Here is a 17,359-nt window from a genome sequence, read left to right on the forward strand (position 1 = left end):
GCCCTCTGCACGGTAGGGGATTCAGAGTCCCGCCCTGCACCTGGGCTGGGGAAGGAGCGCAGAGCACATCCGCAGACCAGGGAGGGGCCCTTCCAGGAATGCTCTTTGTAGACAGGTGGGTAGGGCTGGGGCGGACTAAGGGGCCTGCGGGGTCTGGCGGAACCATCCAGGTGAGGGCGCGGCGGCGGGAGAGCCAAGAACAGCAGCTAGGTGTACTGCTTACCTGAGAAGGAGGGGTGGCCGCGAAGGGGGTTGGAGGCGTTGGGATGGGGGCCCAGCCAGATGCAGGTGGCCGCTGCAGCTTGGCATTGCCCGGTCTGGAGGACAGGGAGGACACCTGGCTGGAGACACATCTGGTCACCGACTGCGTGCGTCCCTGGGGCCGCGGTGTGGGCGACCTTTCTGCGGGACCGGCAGGCCCAGAGCAGGTGCAGGTTGTGGATACAGTTGAAGCAGCCGACGGACCCAGGGGAGGGCCTTAGAAGTAGGATGGGCGGGGGCCGCAGGGTGGAGACAGGGCTGTGCCTTCCTCCCAGCAGGTGGGTCCCCGACGGGTGGGCGTGCGTGCAGGGCCCCAAGCCAGAGAACCGGCCCCAGCCTCGGCGGGCGCGGGCAGCAGATGGCGCTGCCGGGCTGCGCTCCGCCTCGGGTTCGGGGAGCGTCGGGTGGGGGTGGCCGGCGAGCCCAGGTCGGAGCCCGAGGCGGGAGAAGAGCGCACACTACGGCCCCCGGGCGGGGCAGGCAGGCTCCGGAGGGGCGCTCGCCCAGCCCCTGCGGGACAGGTATTTGCCCACCCGGGCCCCGGACCCGGAGCCGCGCTGCCCAAATGCTTGGAGCCGAGCAGGTGCTCCCCGCGCCCGCCCTCCACGCCAGCAGTGCCTGGGGACCCGGACCCGCGAGGGGCGCGCAGGACTCGGGAGCCGAGGAGCAGCGGCGCTTTGAGGATGGAGCGCGCCGCGGAGGGCGGTCTGGGAGTGGGCGCGGCCCCGCCGGGCGTGAGGTCATCGCGAGCAGCGGGCGCACCCACCGCGCCTGCCTCTCGGTCCTCGGAGCCCCCGGCTGCGCCCACAGGTTGGGCAGGTTCTGGGCTCCGGGTAGCGGGTCGGGGGGGAGCCCTGGGGCGGGATTGTGACTGGGCGCTTCCTGCGGGGTTGGCGGCCCAGATGCCAGCGCCACCCGCGCCACCCAGCGATGCTCTGGGCCCCCTACGTCGGGGCTGACCTCACCGCCCAACCTGGCGGACCCCGCGCGCGCTAATGGGACCGCGCCCACCCACCCCACACTGGCCGGCAGCCGCCGTCCTCGCGGCTGCGGGGTCCTTGTCCTCAGGGAGGGCGGGGCGCCACCAGTTGCACAGAGAGGTGGGGGGACCCAAACCTCCCTTCGTCCACTCCAACCCCTTCCTACTGCCCTCAATCCTGCCCCTCCTCGAGTTTCCTGTTAGGGTCCACACAGGCGAAGGGCCCTATCGGCCGCGCCTTGCCAGCCCTAATGCGCTGTCAGAGGGGGAGGCCCCAAAGTGGGAATCCGGACTGAAGTCACTCCCTGGCGCGGCTGGGGGCTCAGGGTGGAGGGCTCAGGGGTGTCCGCGAAGGGCCTGCGCCCTTCAGCCTCAAAGCGCCCCCAGTCCTGTGGTTTTCTGTTCCTGTTTTGGACCCCCAGCCTGTGAGCACCCGCTGGGTAGGTGGGCAAGAGGTGACCAGCAGAACCAGGCACCGGGGCCGGGTCTGGCTTCCACACTGGCTGCAGTGCGCCCTGTCCCAGGGCGGCAAAGTCTCTGAGCCCCATTCCCGCTGCTGGCCGGAGGGTCGGGTTGGGCGAGAAAGATACAAAAACTGCCCCACAAGCCCCCCTCCTGCCCCAGGACGCCGTCCCCACCGGCCAGGCGCTGAGCAGGCCTAGTGTCCACTGATCTCGCCAATCGGGCCTGTGCTCCAGGGCTGTTGGGGGTCTCCTGGGCCAGGAGCTTGACGGAGGGAGTGGGGTGGGGAGGTTGGAGAGGCACCGGAATCTCTTTCTGCTTGGGGGAGGGGGCGGGCGGACATCAGGAGGGGCCACTGCCCTGCAGATGACCCAGAGCAGAAGACTGGGGGTTGTGGCCAGGGCGGGCTCCACCCGCCCCGACCCTCGCGGCAGGGAGGCCCCGCCCACTGTCGGGCAGGTTCTTGACTTCACCCTGCTTCCTCAAACGTTTCCGGGTGCAAACGCCCCTCTAGGCTGGGGCGGGATGGGGGAGGGGAGCCCTAGAATGGAGTTTTGTTTTCTTCCTCTGGCATCAGGTGCTCAAGTCCAAGCTCCTCCCTCCACCCGCCTCTGGCCCTTCCCTGGCTTCTATTTCCAGCTCTCCTTGGCTATTTATAGCTGCGACGGCCGGCAATTGCGTCAGTCAGGGGCAGGCTTCGGCCGGCGATGCCATCGGTGCCACCAGTCCCCCCACATCCCCCTACCCTTCCCGGGCAGTCACCTGCCCTGCGAGGTCCTGGTCGGAGGCCCCAGGTGTGTGGGGGGCGGGAGTGCGTTCTGCAGGTGCGCTCAGCCTTGAGGGTGCAGGTGCTGGGGCAAAGTGGGAGGGCGCTGGACTTGGTCGGGGGAGCAGAATTCCTGGCAGGGAAGGAGTAAGTGCGTCTTCCCCTTTCCTTCCCAGAGCTTCCTCTTGGGAGCTCCCTGGGGACAGGCCACTGTTCCTTGGTTTCACGGTGGTGTCTGCAAAGACTGGGAGAGATGCCCCTGGGCCTAGCACCTGCTCCCCGCCCCCCACCTTCCAGAATGAAGGTCCTTCACTGAGTTCCTCTCCTCTCAACCCCCTACTGAGGCCTCTGTCTCCCCAGCCTTCTCACTCAACTCCAGTTCAGCTCCCATACCCCTTCCCTCCCTGAGGCCACCCCCATCTCAGCCCCTCTGGAGGGGAACATTGAAAGGTTCTGAAGCAAGAAAAGTCTCCCTGCTCAGTTTGGAAGGACCCAAGGGCGTCCATCCATGCACCTGCCTAGTGTTTGGCGAAGTCCTGCCCTGGCATCACCCTGCTTGGGGGTGGGAGGCACACGCATGTTCCCCTCACCCCACCAGGATCCCCTCTAAGCTCTGGTCCTCACAGTCAGGGGCCGCTCGGTTCACAAACAAGCCATCATCACACCTTCAGGGCCTAGTGTCTTCCATAGAGGCTCCTAAGCCAGGAGCCCTATTCTCAGGGACAGGAGTGGGGCCTGGGACTGTGGGCTGCCTTAGAGGTCTAGGGGAATGGTGCCTGAGAGACCAGGAACCAAGCCCAGTCCCAGCTTGGCCCCTGACCCTCTAAGGGACATTGACCAAGCCTGTTCCTCTCCCTGGGCCTTGGAGAGGGTCTCTCCTGTGACGTCCCACTCCAAGACAGTTAGTATGTGGCTTATTCTGGCCCTCACCCCGGACCAGAAGGCTGTGCTTTATCTGGAGGGACTGCGCCCCCGAGCCCCAGCTGCCTGCAGGGATAATTGAGTTTCCCCATGTGCTCCCACCACCCATACGAGGCATTTGTTGTGAAGCTCTGCTGAGAGGCTCCTAATCAGCCCCTCCTCTCCCACCCTCTGTCCAGGTCCTGCCCCGTGCCCTGTGCCCTTCTGGGGAGGTAGGGGCACCCTCTGCTGGTGTCCATTGTATAGGCCCCTCAAAGACTGCATGGCTTCCCCTTAATAGCAAGTCCTCCCTCCATCTTGCCCCCAAAGAACCACTCTTCTCAGACACTCCCCCAGACCACCTGCCATTCAGAGCCCCATCGAGCTGCGCCCTCTTCTCATCAGGCCTTGCCTTGGCCAGAGGCCTTCAGCTTCTGCCTGGCTCCCCGCAGGGCGCTCCTACCTCTGCCCTTTCTCCCACGCTGTGGACCTTTGCAACGTCCTCCTGCCCCACCTGCCCCTCCAAACACAACCTGGCCTTCAGAGCCCAAAACTCTCCTCCTGGAAGTCTTCCTGAGAACTGGCCCTCGGCCCTTTCTCCTGCTCAGAGTCTCTTCAGTTCTGAGCCCTGGAAGGGCCTTGGTAAGTCCATCCACAGGAGTACAGTGGCAGCTGGCAGGGGTGCCACTGAGACCGGCCTCCAGCTCACTTCCAGGGACTGCTCAGCAGGCAGAGGAATGGTGCCTGAGAGACCAGGAACCAAGCCCAGCCCCAACATGGCCCGTGACCCTCTAAGGGACATTGACCAAGCCTGTTCCTCTCCCTGGGCCTTGGAGAGAGTCTCTCCTTTGATGTCCCGCTCCAAGACAGTTAGTATGTGGCTTATTCATTGGACATTCACTGCCTTCTGTATGCAAAGACCAGGTGCCCGTCTGCAGTCCAATGGAGAATGGAGGTAAGCACACAGCTTTAATATAAGACTAACAGAAGTGCAACTAATGCAATATAATATTATCACCCACCCACCTTTGCTCCCTCCCTCCCTCTCATTTACCCATCCATCCACCTCCTATCCACCCACTTATCCACCCATTCATCCATCTGTCCACCTTCCTGTCCTTCTACTCACTAGCCACCCATCCACTTGTCTATTTATAAATACCCATTTATGTATTCATCCATCCATCCATCCATCATACTCATTCCTCCACCCATTCATCCATCCACCCACCCACCCCACTCATCCCTCTACCCATTCATCCATTTGCCATCCATCCATAATCCATCCATCCATCCATCCATCCATCCATCCATCCATCCATCCATCCACTCACCCAGCCACCCCACTCATCCCTCCACCCATTCATCCATCTGCCCATCCATCCATCCATCCCACTTATCCCCCCACCTATTGATCCATTCACCCACCCACCCCACTCATCCCTCTACCCATTCATCCATCTGCCCACCCATCCACCCATTCATCGATCCATCCATCCGTCTACCCACCCACCCCACTCATCCCTCCACCCATTCATCCATCTGCCCATCCATCCATCCATCCCACTTATCCCCCCACCTATTGATCCATTCATCCACCCACCCCACTCATCCATCTACCCATTCATCCATCTGCCCACCCATCCACCCATTCATCGATCCATCCATCCGTCTACCCACCCACCCCACTCATCCCTCCACCCATTCATCCATCTGCCCATCCATCCATCCATCCCACTTATCCCCCCACCTATTGATCCATTCACCCACCCACCCCACTCATCCCTCTACCCATTCATCCATCTGCCCACCCATCCACCCATTCATCGATCCATCCATCCGTCTACCCACCCACCCACCCCACTCATCCCTCTACCCATTCATCCATCTGCCCATCTACCCACCCATCCATCCACCCATCCATCCATTCATCCACCATTCATCCATCTGCCCATCCATAAATTCACCTATCCATCCATCCATGTCTCCCTCCCTCATCCACCCATCTACCTACCCATCCAAGACCTATCCAGCAACTAAAGCTCTTGTCCTGGGGGGAGACACAAGTGCAGACAGGGCATCAAGCCTTTAGGGGACTCCGTGTAGCAGTTGGAGGCTGTCCACCCGTGTTCACTCTTGCTTCACCACCTACTTGGGGCAGCTCTTGGACCTCTAGGAGCCTGATTGAGTTGGTAAATGAGACCCCTCCTTCCATCTGGAGTCTGCCCCCAGGGTCCTGAGACCTATGTGCCCCAGATGGGCATCCTAGGAGAGGCTCTGTCACCCACCTCCTGGAGCTGCAGGTGCTCCTGAGCACAAGGGGTAGGGGAGCACCTCGGTGCCGCTTGAGTCAGCCATCAGCTCTTTCCAGGCCTCGGTTTTATTGACTGCTAGGGGCTGCCAGAGTTATAAATAGATGTTCTTGAGCCAAAAATAGCCTTGTGGGAGCATCAGACTATGTTTCTAGCTTTCCTCCTTTTTGAGGACTCTTAAAGATGCAGGATTCAAGGACCCTACCTCCTCCTGCAGCCCCCAAGGAGGGGCTGGTCCCCTCCTCTTCCCTTGTCTTGCTTCCTCTTCTTCCCATCTCATGAGCGCTCACACACACATGGTCTGGACAGCGTCACTGGTTGGGAGGCGTCCCTGGGATAGGTATACTAAACCTGGAAGAAGCTGCATGAACCAGAGGTCTGTGTGGTGAGGACATATCTGGTATCCTCCACGGCAGTGTAGACAAGCCTCACTCTGGGCTGCATGCACACTGTGAATCTTTGCAGCCTGTGGCACCTGCAGCAGCCAGGTCTGCCCTCGGGGTGGGGGGCTCTGCAGGTCTGGCTGGGGCTGCCTCCAGGGAGAGGACCCTGGAGGCTGGGGACAAGCCTGGGGGAGACAAACCAGTACTTTCTACCGCATACCCTGGTGTACTTTTGATCCTTGTATGGTGTGCACATTACTTAAGATTTGAAAAGCTAGCTGGAGGCCAGGCACAGTGGCTCCCGCCTGTAATCCCAGCACTTTGGGAGGCCAAAGCAAGCAGATCACTTGAGGTCAGGAGATTGAGACCAGCCTGGCCAACATGGTGCAACCCCGTCTCTACTAAAGTAAAATACAAAAATTAGCCAGGTGTAGTGGCACATGCCTGTAATCCCAGCTACTTGGGACTCTGAGGCATGAGAATTGCTTGAACCCGGGAGGTGGAGATCGCGCCATTGCACTCCAGCCTGGACCACAGAACGAGACTCCATCTAAAAACAAAACAAAACAAAACAAAAAAAACGCTGGTTGGAGACACTAAAAGTAACTAGACCCCTATTTCTGCTGGTACGTACATGCACCCACACACATGCACACAGCACACATGGAGGGGCCGGGAGGGAAGCCTCTAGCTGTTCACACTGGGACTGTGGGAGTGAGGGGAGTTGTGGGTAACACTGAGATTTTATATCGTTTCAAGTTATTTAAGCTTTTACTAGCATGTAACCACCAAAAAAGTGTGTTTTACACCCTAAGGGTACAGCTGAGGACCTGTGCCCATGCCTGGCCCTCAGGGACTATTCTGAGCCCACCCACGGTGTGAGCCTGGGGCAAGTTTCCAGGCCCAACACACGGGCTCCTGGCCTCAGGCCTGCCTCCCAGCAGCCTCTGCCCCCACCTTGCCCACCGCCAGTCTGAAGGAAGAGGCAGGGAGTCGTAGGGAAAACATCCACTTTAAGCTTTATTACAACACATTGTCTCCAAATACAAAGGGAGGGGCCCGGAGCGGAAGGTGCAGCCGCGTCGGGAAGGGCTCTAAGGGGGTGCGGAAGGGCCGGCAGCCCAGTCCACAGAGACTGGAGGCTCGGCGGGGGACCTGCACCCTCTCCTCCGCTGGACTTCCCAGCAAATAACAGGAGGGGCCGGGTCCATTGTGGGGCAATCCCAATGCCAGGCAGTGGCCGGGTGAGAGGGGTGGGAGAGAGGCTTGGAGAGGACTCAGGGCCCAGTGGGGAGAAAGCCACCAGGTGGGGCCCCAGCCCGCCTCCCACAGCACTGGAGGAGGCAGTGGCCAACACAGGACCTTCTTCCCCACCCTGGCAGCTCACTTTGGGGTGACCAGTGCCTCAAGAGTGGGAGCAGAGACAGACTGAGACAGACAGGACCCCCGCCCCCACACAGCCTGGAGAAGGGACAAGGGGAGGGGAGGAGGGGGGCCCAACCAGTGGCCCCAGACCACTGCCTCCTGGACAGCACAGGGGTGGGGGGCGAGAAGCAGGGAGCCAGTGCATCCTCCTCACCCAGGGCCTCCTCAGAAACCCAATGCAACAGACAGACGGGAGGCAAATTTACATAATTAATAATTAACCAATAATAATAAATACTTAAACCTCTAATCCATAGATTGCAAATACAACAATGATAGCTTATTTTCTTGGGGAACAGGAGTGGGTGGGGACAGAGGGAAGGGGAACAGGACTTTTGCTGAAAGGAGGGATGACAGGAACACAGGGCTGTGGGTGAAAAGAAGAACAAATAGAAGAAACAAGAGAGAGGGCGGCTGGCTGGGGCGGGGTGGGCACCTCCCTGGCCCTGCTCTGGACTCAGGACTGGGTCCTACCTGGGCCGCCTCTCCTGCCAAGCCCTTGGCCTCTTCCCATGGTGACTGGCCCCACTCCTAGACCCTTGGACATCTGAAGGGCAGGGGTCCCAACGGCCTGAGAGGGTATAGGGCAGGGGCAGCAGGCTGACCCACCTGGGCCCAAAAGCCACCTGTGTTTGGGGGCTGGCATGCCACCTAGAGAGCGAGTGCCCTGGGAAAGGGGTGAACGGGAGTTTCTCTCTTGAAAGGCCCCCATGGGTGTCGGGGCAAACAAGGGAGCTTTATCTGCCTTGAGGCAGCGCTCCCTAAGTGAAGCAGGCCTACCACAGAAGCACAGGGGCTTGGCTGGCACCTGAACTCCCTGTGCGAGCAGCACCTGCTTGTGGAACGCCTCGGCCTGCAGGCGAGCCTGAATTCCAAGTTCTGCCTGGGACCTTGCTAGGTGAGGGACGGACCTGGAACAGGACTCTAAGCCCATCCCCTCCTCATACCTGGGGGTCCAGGGCTCCCTGCCCAGTGGAGCCAGCACTGGCTAGCCAGGCCCCTCCTGCCTGACTCCCAGAGGCCAAGCTCCTCTCCTGCAGTGGTGCCACCCTGCCCGAGAGGCAGCTCTAGGGGCATGGGCAAGGGAGAAGGGAGGGCCGCAGCCCTCTTAATGGCCTTGCTGAGCCACTCTGTGGCTGGACTGGGGCTCTGGCAGGAGTTGGGGGCACTAACACCCCTGTCCTCCCCTGGCCTCCACCTCATCTGACACTCCAGAACCCCCTGCCCCAGGCCCCTACACACTGTTCTATTCCTCAGCCTCTCTGAACACCCCGGCACCATGGGGCCTAATGCCTGTCCTCCCCTGCCAGGGAACAGCTCTGGGGCAACAGGCAGCGGGGTGCCCTCCCTGCCACCAAGATTTGGCGCCTGGAGCTGGTGGAGGGTTGGCCGCACCGCTCCGGGGCACACCAGCTCCTGCTCCCCCAACCTATGGCTTTGGTGCAGAGCCCTAGGCTGGCGCAGAGAAGAGAGAGAGCAGGAGAGGTGGGTGGGGGAAGAAGGGAGGTTCTGCGGCTCAGTTTGTGGCAAAGAAGTTTTTTTTTTTTTTTTTTTCACCTTTTTTTTATGTAAAAAGTGCACGAGAGCTCGGCAGCCTTTGCAAAGGTCAGCAGGGTTTCCTGGGGCAGGGGAACTGGGAGGGGCCCCAGGCCTCGCACCCAGCTTGCGACTGAAGGTGGCCTCGTATTGCTTAGAAACGTGTGTTTCAGTTTAAATACCAGACAGTAAAAATAGAGCTCGAGGACCACCCGCACTGTTGCCAAATCATTGCCAGAATGAACAGCTTAAATAAATAAAAAATCGAAATATTTACTTCTCGATAAAAATCCCAGTAAAACCATTTACCTTTCTTTGCATCATATATAATATATATTTATAACGGGCCCGGCTGCGGGCGGCGGAGCCGAGGGCAGCGGAGGGGTCAGGACACCTCGATGACCTCCACGCTGCCCGAGAAGCTCGCCTGCTTGCCCAGGGCGGCCAGCTCCTCGCCGCGCGCACGCCCCTCCACCATGCCCTCCTCGAACTCCATCTGGCAGCTGCGGCGCTTGAACTGCGTCTCCGGGGCCGGCTCGTCCGGCCAGCCGGTCCGCGCGTCCCGGGGCTCGGCCCTCGCTGCCTCCCGCCGCCGCAGGTCGCTGCTGCCGCCGCCCGATCCCGGGGCGCCCACCCGGCCGAAGGGCGCAAACAGCACCCCGCCCGCCCCCTGCGCGCCCTCGGGGCTGAAGCACCAGGGCCCGTCGGGCGACGGCGTGCCCGGGGAGTCGAGCGGCGGTGCCCAGGCCCCGGGGCCGGCTGGCTGGCCAGGACCGGGCAGCCCGGGCGCCGACAGGGCCGAGAGGCCGTGCCGCGGAGTCTGCCGGGCCGCGTCGCCAAAGTTCAGGCCGAGGCTGTGCGCGGGGGAGCGTGCGGGGGAGCCGGCGGGGGGCCGGGGTCGCCGGCGGGGCCGTGGGCGCGCCTCGGGTGCGGCGTCCGGGCTGTCCGGGCTGGGCGAGGGCAGGCCCAGCGCGGTCCCCGATGGGCTGTCCAGCTTGCAGAGTTTCGGGGCCTCGCCGGGGTCGGGAGGCCCGGGGCCGTCGGGCCGCCTGCTGGGGGCGTAGGCTGACTTGATGTCCAGCGAGAAGGAGCGCTTGAGGCGGTTGGTGTCCTGCAGGCGGTCCGAGGAGAGGTGCAGGCCCCGCAGGCCCTGCTGCAGCGCGCTGGTGGCCGGGGGCGTGGGGGGCGCGGGGGGCGCGGGGAGCTCCCCGCCCGTGCTCAGGCCGCCCTCCCTGGCAGCCGCATTCCCGGTGGCAGCGCTCTCTGAGGTAGGTGGTGGCAGCCGTGGCAGCGGGGCCCCGGCGGCAGGGCTGGGCGGAGGCTCCGGCGTCCCTGAGGGGGTGCCCGCGTCGCTCTGCAGGGCGGCCAGCAGCTTCAGGCTGCGCTCGTACTCCAGCAGCTGGCCCAGGAAGTTGAAGTTGGGCGAGATGGACGGACGCCTGTCCTTCACGAACCTGCGTGGGGGCAGGGGGAGAGGCTTAGTCCCAGGCGCCCGCCAGGGCCAGGCTGCCCACCTGACACCACCCACTGGGCACCCATGAGCTCATGTGCGCCAGGCTGGTCTCAGGCCCTCCTCCCTTGCCAGGGGTCCTGGACGGTGGGGCCATTCTGGTGCAACTGGGCAGCCGAGGGAAGGCAGGTGACGCCGTGAGTCACAAGTGCGTGACTGGGGAAGGCGGTACCTGTAGGCGTCATCGGAGGACATGCCCATGGTCTTCATGATGTAGGCGATGGCGATGGTGGCAGAACGGGAGATGCCGGCCAGACAGTGGACGATGACTTGGCAGCTGGAGAGCTTGGCTTTATCTGGGCAGGTGGGCCATGGGGGCCAGGTGAGGGCTAAGCCTGCACAGCTTCTCCCTGGCCCAGGGAGGGGACCCCACCTGCCCGACTGCCAACAGTTCGGGCTACTTCCCCGGGACCCCTCCTGTGCCTGTGGCCACGCCCAGCTCTAGCCTTCCTCTAGCCAGGCCCCCGCCCTCCGCCCGCCGCAGGCTCACCGATGAACTCGATGGACTTGTCCAGCCAAGGCAGCAGTTTTTCACAGTAGTTGTCATTGATGGGGACCCTCATGAAGCGGCTCTCGCAGATGAAGTCAGGTTTGGGGCAGGAGTTGCTGGCGTTGAGGACGTAACTTATTCCATTCTGCGTCATCAGATCCTGGAGGGGCGGGAGGACGGGTTGGAAAGGGGTGGGAGAAGCTGGGGGCGGGATTGAAGGCGGAGGCTTTTCCTGCCCTGCCGTCAGGAGGGCCTTTAGAATCCTGGGGTGGTCCTGGGAGCCTTGGAACCTGTCCCGGATCCCAGTGTATCCAGGGGTGGGCCCAGGAGGCCTCTCTGGTCCACCCTGGCACCCTGGGCCTGTGCGGGGGGTGGGGGCATGGCTGGCCTCCATCTGCAGGCCCCACCCATGGCCGGTGGTGGGCTCCTAGGAATTTTATGGTTGCCTGGGTGGTGGCTTTTACCCTTTTCCCTCGTCACCATGTTTAAAACACGGGATTCTTTCAGAGTTGGACAGGGGCCCAGTGACATCCGAAGCTTGGCATGCCAGCTTCCCGCTCCTCCCCCAAGCCCTGCTGGGCCCTCCCCCAAGCCCTGCTGTGGTCCTGCCGGGGGCAGGGGTGGGGAACCTGGGGTCCTCCTGGGCCCCCACCCATGCTTCTCCCACACCCAGCTCATCCACTGCCTTCAGCTCCTTTCCTCCCTCATCCCCCACGCTGCTGCCAAGCTGCCTCTGGAGCTCCTGCCCCCTTCCCATTGACCGCCCCCCAAGTCCACTGCACACACACCTTGTTCAGGACGTCTTTCTGCGAGCCCAGGTAGAGGTGAGGCAGGATGCGGGTCAGGCCCACGCTGGGCACAGGCAGGCAGGGCTGGGAGAGGCTCATGGGTAGCAGGGCAGCAGGCTTGCCCTCGCAGAGGCCGGGGAAGCAGGAGGAGAAGGTGGCGAAGCCCCCTGTTGGAGGAGGCCCGTCAGGTGGGTTGAGAGAACACCTAGGCCTCCCCGTCCGCCTAGGGTGCCCTGTCCACCTAGGGCACCCCATCTACTGCTGAGGATCAGTCACACCCAGCTCAGACCTGAGCCTCAGCCCAGCCAGCAAGCCTCTGGCAGCGCACCTGCTCTGGCCGCGGTGGGGGAGGGGGTGCTGCCACACATTTACAGCCCACACCTACGCCCACATTCCTCCTCACGCTAATTAGGGCCTGACCCAGCTGAGGACGCTGCTATGATGCCGGTAAAGGTGGGGTTGAGGTGGCTGGCCAGCGCGGCAGGCGCTGGACCCAGGCGGGGGCAGGCTCAGAGGTCACAGGAGTCTCCTGCTGAGGGTGTGGGTCACACAGCCCAGAGGAGAGGCCCTCGTGAGCACCCCCATCTCCCATACCCACGGCCAGGAGCCAGGCTGGGCCTTCCTCCTCCCCTGCGCTGATGCAATGCCTCCCTGCCTCCAGCTGGCTGGGAGCCCCAGGCCTGGGCTTAGGTGCCAGGACCAGGAGGCCAGGGCTTCCGAGAGGCCCTCCCCCTCCCCAGGCATGACATCACCCTGGCACAGCCCTGGGGGCATTTGCCATCTGGTTATGGCTCTATTCCACCCAGCAGGGGAGGACGGAGAGTGGAGGAGCCCTGGGCACTGGGGGCACGTGGGGCAGGCAGTGGGCACCCACTGCACATGTGACCGGCGTGTGCTGCTGCCTTCCACACACATCCAAGTCCGAGGCCATAGTCTGGTGGGAGGAAATCCTCTGCCCCGCACCAGCTGGAAAGACTGAAGTGTGAATCCCTGGATGTCTGACTCAGTGACCACGGGCAGTGCACACCTTGGCTCTGGTCTCTGCTTCCTCCTCCTGCCTGCCGCACGGCATCGTGCGGCTCCAAGAAGATAATGAGCACGAAGACACACGGTGAAAATGGACCTGGCTGCCCCTGACCTGGTTGGGGTGACCACCGAGGTGGACCAGAAACTGGGCAGCACCCACCTGGTGGCTGCCAGCTCTTGGGAGGGTGGGGCCAGCACGACCCAGCGCCACCCCGGTGACACTTCCCAGGATACGAGCCCCATGGCAAGCCAGCTCCTGCTTGTGCAGAGCCTGAGGCAGCTGGGCTGAGGCCTGCCCTATCCCACCGTACGAGGCAGGGGAGTGACTGCGGGGGCTCAGGGCCTGGGAACCCCAGGGCTCTTTTTTGTCCTGGTTTGCAGAAGAGGCTGGTGCCACATGTGCAGTGGGTGCCCGCTGCCTGCCCCGCGTGCCCCCAGGGCTCCTCCACTCTCCGTCCTCCCCTGCTGGGTGGAGTACAGCCACCCTGGATAACTCCTGAGGATAGGGGAGTGTGTGCAAACCCCTAATCAGAACGCCTGCTGTGCCAGCTCCCCGTGTCCCTAAAAAGGGCGTGACGCTGGGGGCCTGTGGAGATGGGAGAAGCTCCAGGCTGGGTGGGTTGAGGCAGCAGCCTTGGAGGAACAGTCCCTTCTGTGGGAATCTGCTGGCTGGACAGGGGGAAGCAGGTAGGTGACTTGTTACCAACGACACCCCAGCTTGCAGGTTCCCCTGAGCAGAGGCCGGGCTGGGCACTGTAGCTTCCGCTCACTGTTCTGAGCTGGGGGAGCCCTGGATGTTCCTGCTGCAGGACAGCCCCAGGGAGGGGGAGGGGCTGCACCACTTCCCTGCAGACTCCTCTGGCACCTGCTGCCTCTCCTCGTCCCCGTGCCTCTCCCAGGGATTTTGTGCCTGCTTTCTCCAGGGCCTGGCCAGAGGAGGAGGTGGTGGTGGCGGTGGGGATTCCATCAGAACTCTCCCACCTCTCCCAAAGGAGGTAAAGGCAGGGAAGTCTCTGGACAGGTGCAGAGACCTGACAGCTGTGGCAGCAATTCCCCGGGAAGCTTCCCAGGACCTCCCCAGGTGGAGCAGGTAGTGTGGATGTCCCTACAGACCCCACTGTGGACGCCAGGCCTAGCAGGGACCGAGGCTTCAGGGATGTCAGAACCACCCAGGCTCTGGGGGGTGAGTAATAAGCGAGGGGTGTTGGGGTTCAGTGGACCCTTTGTAGGTCCCAGCACTCTCTGGGCCCTGGGGAGGCACCCCTACCCCCAGGCATCTCCAGAGGCACCTTCCCAGTATCCCTGCTCCCCGACTCGGGGGTTGCTGGGGTGGTGCCTGCAGTTCACCTGCTACTCACAATGAAATCCCAGACTTGAAAAAAGGCGTGTGTACCAGGATGTGTGCCCGCCCCATGCCACCTGGGAGATCCTGCAAGCGCCTATGGCCACACAGACACGCTTCTGCCCGCCACCTCCGTGACCCCCGGACTCCCTGCCAGGGCGGGGGCCGCCACCCCACCCACTTGCAGTGCAGTTGCCCGGCTGAGGGTCCAAGGCTGACTGCGGGCTGCTGCTTAAAGGGCCAGGACCCTCTCCCATCCCGTGCCACTTGCCCCCCAGCACTGTGAGCAGCACAGCTGGAGTGGGGGAAGAGGAGTGGCAGGGGGAGGTGGGGTTCACAGCAGTCCTGGGACCCCAGCACGGCCTGTCCCACCACTCTCTCCCGCTTCCCGCAAATCTGCCCTGTTGTGGGGAGGACAGAGGCTTGTTCCTCACGTTCCGGCCTCTGCTGTCCCCGCAAATGGGCCAAGGAACTGTGTCACTTGTGCTGCAGGATCCCGGAATGTCCTTTCTCCTGGGTGAGGGGCAGCAACCCTGCCCCACCCAATATATTCTTTCCCACTCTCCCTGGTTCTTCGAAGAGCCAGCCAGAGCAGGGGCTGTGCCCACCACAGGGAGGGAGGGAGTCTGAGGGCACAGCCCGTGGGCCGGCTTGGGTGCTGCCATGAACCCACGAGACACCATGGGGCCTGGGGCTCCTTGGCAGCTGCGCTTCTGGAGAAAAGGGGACACAGCCTCAACCTTGCAGGGCAGATGTCAGCACAGAAAGGCAGTTCAGAGGGTCCCAAGAGTCGGTGGGCGTGACCAGGCCCCGGGAGTGCCCTCCTGGCAAATCCCAGCCCAGGCCCGGCCCCTCCCATGCCCACACCCACACCCACATCCACCTGCACACCCATGCTGTCCCACCCACCAGTGCTGGGTGAGGGCCCCACCCCGCAAACCATCCCACTCTGGCCTTGAGGGAGACAGGCCCTTCCAGGCTCGGGACTTTCCTGGGATTCGCCTGGGGGTAGGGAGGTGCCACTCTGGGACCCTTCGCAACCTCCGAGAAGGGCCTCCTGGCTCCCATTCCTGGCTAGGGCAGCAAACTGGCCCTTAGGGAGGGGTCCTATTACACCTGGTGAGCTGTAAAAAGCCCCAAACTATTCTCTCTCCCCTCCCCTACCCACTAGTTCCGCCCTCAAACTTAACCTAGGGGATGAAGGTTGGATCAGAGTGCGTCATTCTATGGCTTCTGGTTCTGAGAGTTCACACGTATGTATACAAAAACCAAATCTCACCAGAGAGGCACAGGCGAGTACATACACAAATATACCTGCATGTACATACATGTACATACATGCATATACACATGCACACGCACACACATCCATGCACACACACATACACACACATGCTCACATACACACACGCAGAGGCAGATGCTGGTCACCAGACGCCCAGAGTCATGCACAGATGCACAGACACCCTCTGACCATGACCAGGACCACACAACAATGCAGGGTGCTAGACTTACACACAGACAGGTGGTGAGGGAGCCTGGCCTCAATGCTCTTGCCCAGGACACCGGACCACCCTCGAGCCTCCGGGTGCCCTTCAGGTCCCAGGACATGGCATCTCGGGAGGTCAGCCTGGTCAAAGTGGCTGTTACCCCCTCATCTGCCTACAGCCGCCCTCAGGCTGGGTTGAAGGCACCTGCTTCCATTGGACACAGGGCCAACGGCCTGGCTTGGCTGCCCACTCCCCACCCCACCATGCCTGCACCCCACAGTCCCCCATGCCCTCTGCTTGCCTGGCACAGCCCCTGGTAACCCAGGCCAGGTGGCAGGAGCCTAGACAAAGACCCCAGACCTGGGTGGGGGAGGGTGCACGTCCCTGGGACAGGCCAGCTCCACCGGGCTCTGGGACCTGGGCCGACCCCAGGAAGTGGATTCTACAGACACACCCTCAGTCACGGCCCAAGGGAAGAAAGAGCCCTCTGGGACCACGAGTGTGTGTGTGTGAGAATGTGAGTGTATATGAGTGTGCGTGTGTGTGTGCGAGTGTATGTGTGAGTATGTGAGTGTATATGAGTGTGCGTGTGTATGTGGTGAGTGTATGTGAGTGTATGTGTGTGTGTGAGTGTATGAGTATGCATATGAGTGTTAGAGTGTATGTGAGTGTATGTGTGTGTTTGAGTGTATGTGTCTGTGTGAGTGTATATGAGTGCGTGTGTGTATGTGTGTGTGAGTGTGTATGAGTGTGCATGTGTATGTGAGTGTTAGTGTGAGTGTGTGAGTGTATGTATGTGTGAGTATGAGTGTGCGTGTGTGAGTGTGTGTATGAGTGTATGTGTGTGTATGAATGTGTGTGTGTGCACATGTGTGTTATGAGTGTGAGTGTGTGTGTGTGCATGTGTGTTATGTGAGAGTATGTGTGTGTGAGAGTATGTGTGAGTGTGTGTGTATGTGAGAGTGTGTGAGTGTGAGTGCGTGTGAGAGTGTGTGAGTGTGTGTATCAGTATGTGTAGGGAGGTGGCTTCCCTGCCTCCAGGGCTTAGGGCCCGTTGCCCAGGCTGCTTTTGGGCCACAGGGATCCCTGGAGGCTGTCTGCTGGGACCCAGTGAGCAGCCTTGATGCCAGGCTGTTGCCAGGCAACCTGCACTTAGCTGGGCTTTTGGGGGCAGGGATACTTCCTCGGGACCCCACGGCTCCAACTGAGTTTCCCGCTTCTGACAGGAGCCCCGGGAGGGGGAGGGGCTCCCAGCCTGCATGCCTCGCCCTACACCTCCAGAGCCCAGCTGTACTGTGAGGTTTCCTTCTGTGTTGAGGATAGACTCATTGGTGGGTCCTGAAGTGTGGGGGTCCTGGGGAGAGGATGCTGGGGCCTCAAGAACCACAGATGTGGCCAGGCACGGTGGCTCACGCCTATAATCCCAGCACTTTGGGAGGCCAAGGCGGGCGGATCACGAGGTCAGGAGATCCAGACCATCCTGGCTAACACGGTGAAACCCCGTCTCTACTAAAAATACAAAAAATTAGCCGGGCATGGTGGCGGCTCCTGTAGTCCCAGCTACTCGGGAGGCTGAGGCAGGAGAATGGCATGAACCCGGGAGGCAGAGCTTGCAGTGAGCCGAGATCACGCCACTGCACTCCAGCCTGGGCGACAGAGTGAGACTCCGTCTCAAAAAAAAAAAAAAAA

General features: G+C 61.8%; 1 protein-coding gene across 1 annotated transcript in view; it reads right to left on the reverse strand.

Annotated features, from left to right (window-relative positions):
• Positions 1-7,063: 7,063 nt before the first annotated feature.
• The window catches only part of DUSP8 (dual specificity phosphatase 8), an 18,651-nt gene continuing 8,355 nt past the window's right edge, over positions 7,064-17,359 (reverse strand). The window contains exons 4-7 of the mRNA XM_025355864.1: positions 11,813-11,979; positions 11,025-11,184; positions 10,707-10,830; positions 7,064-10,478 (exon numbers count right to left, since the gene is read on the reverse strand). Of these exons, the coding sequence (XP_025211649.1) occupies positions 9,410-10,478; positions 10,707-10,830; positions 11,025-11,184; positions 11,813-11,979 (1,520 nt within the window). The 3' untranslated portion in view covers positions 7,064-9,409. The remainder of the gene's footprint in view (positions 10,479-10,706; positions 10,831-11,024; positions 11,185-11,812; positions 11,980-17,359) is intronic.

Source organism: Theropithecus gelada, chromosome 14, assembly GCF_003255815.1.
Source record: "Theropithecus gelada isolate Dixy chromosome 14, Tgel_1.0, whole genome shotgun sequence".
In the NCBI taxonomy this organism is placed as follows: domain Eukaryota; kingdom Metazoa; phylum Chordata; class Mammalia; order Primates; family Cercopithecidae; genus Theropithecus; species Theropithecus gelada.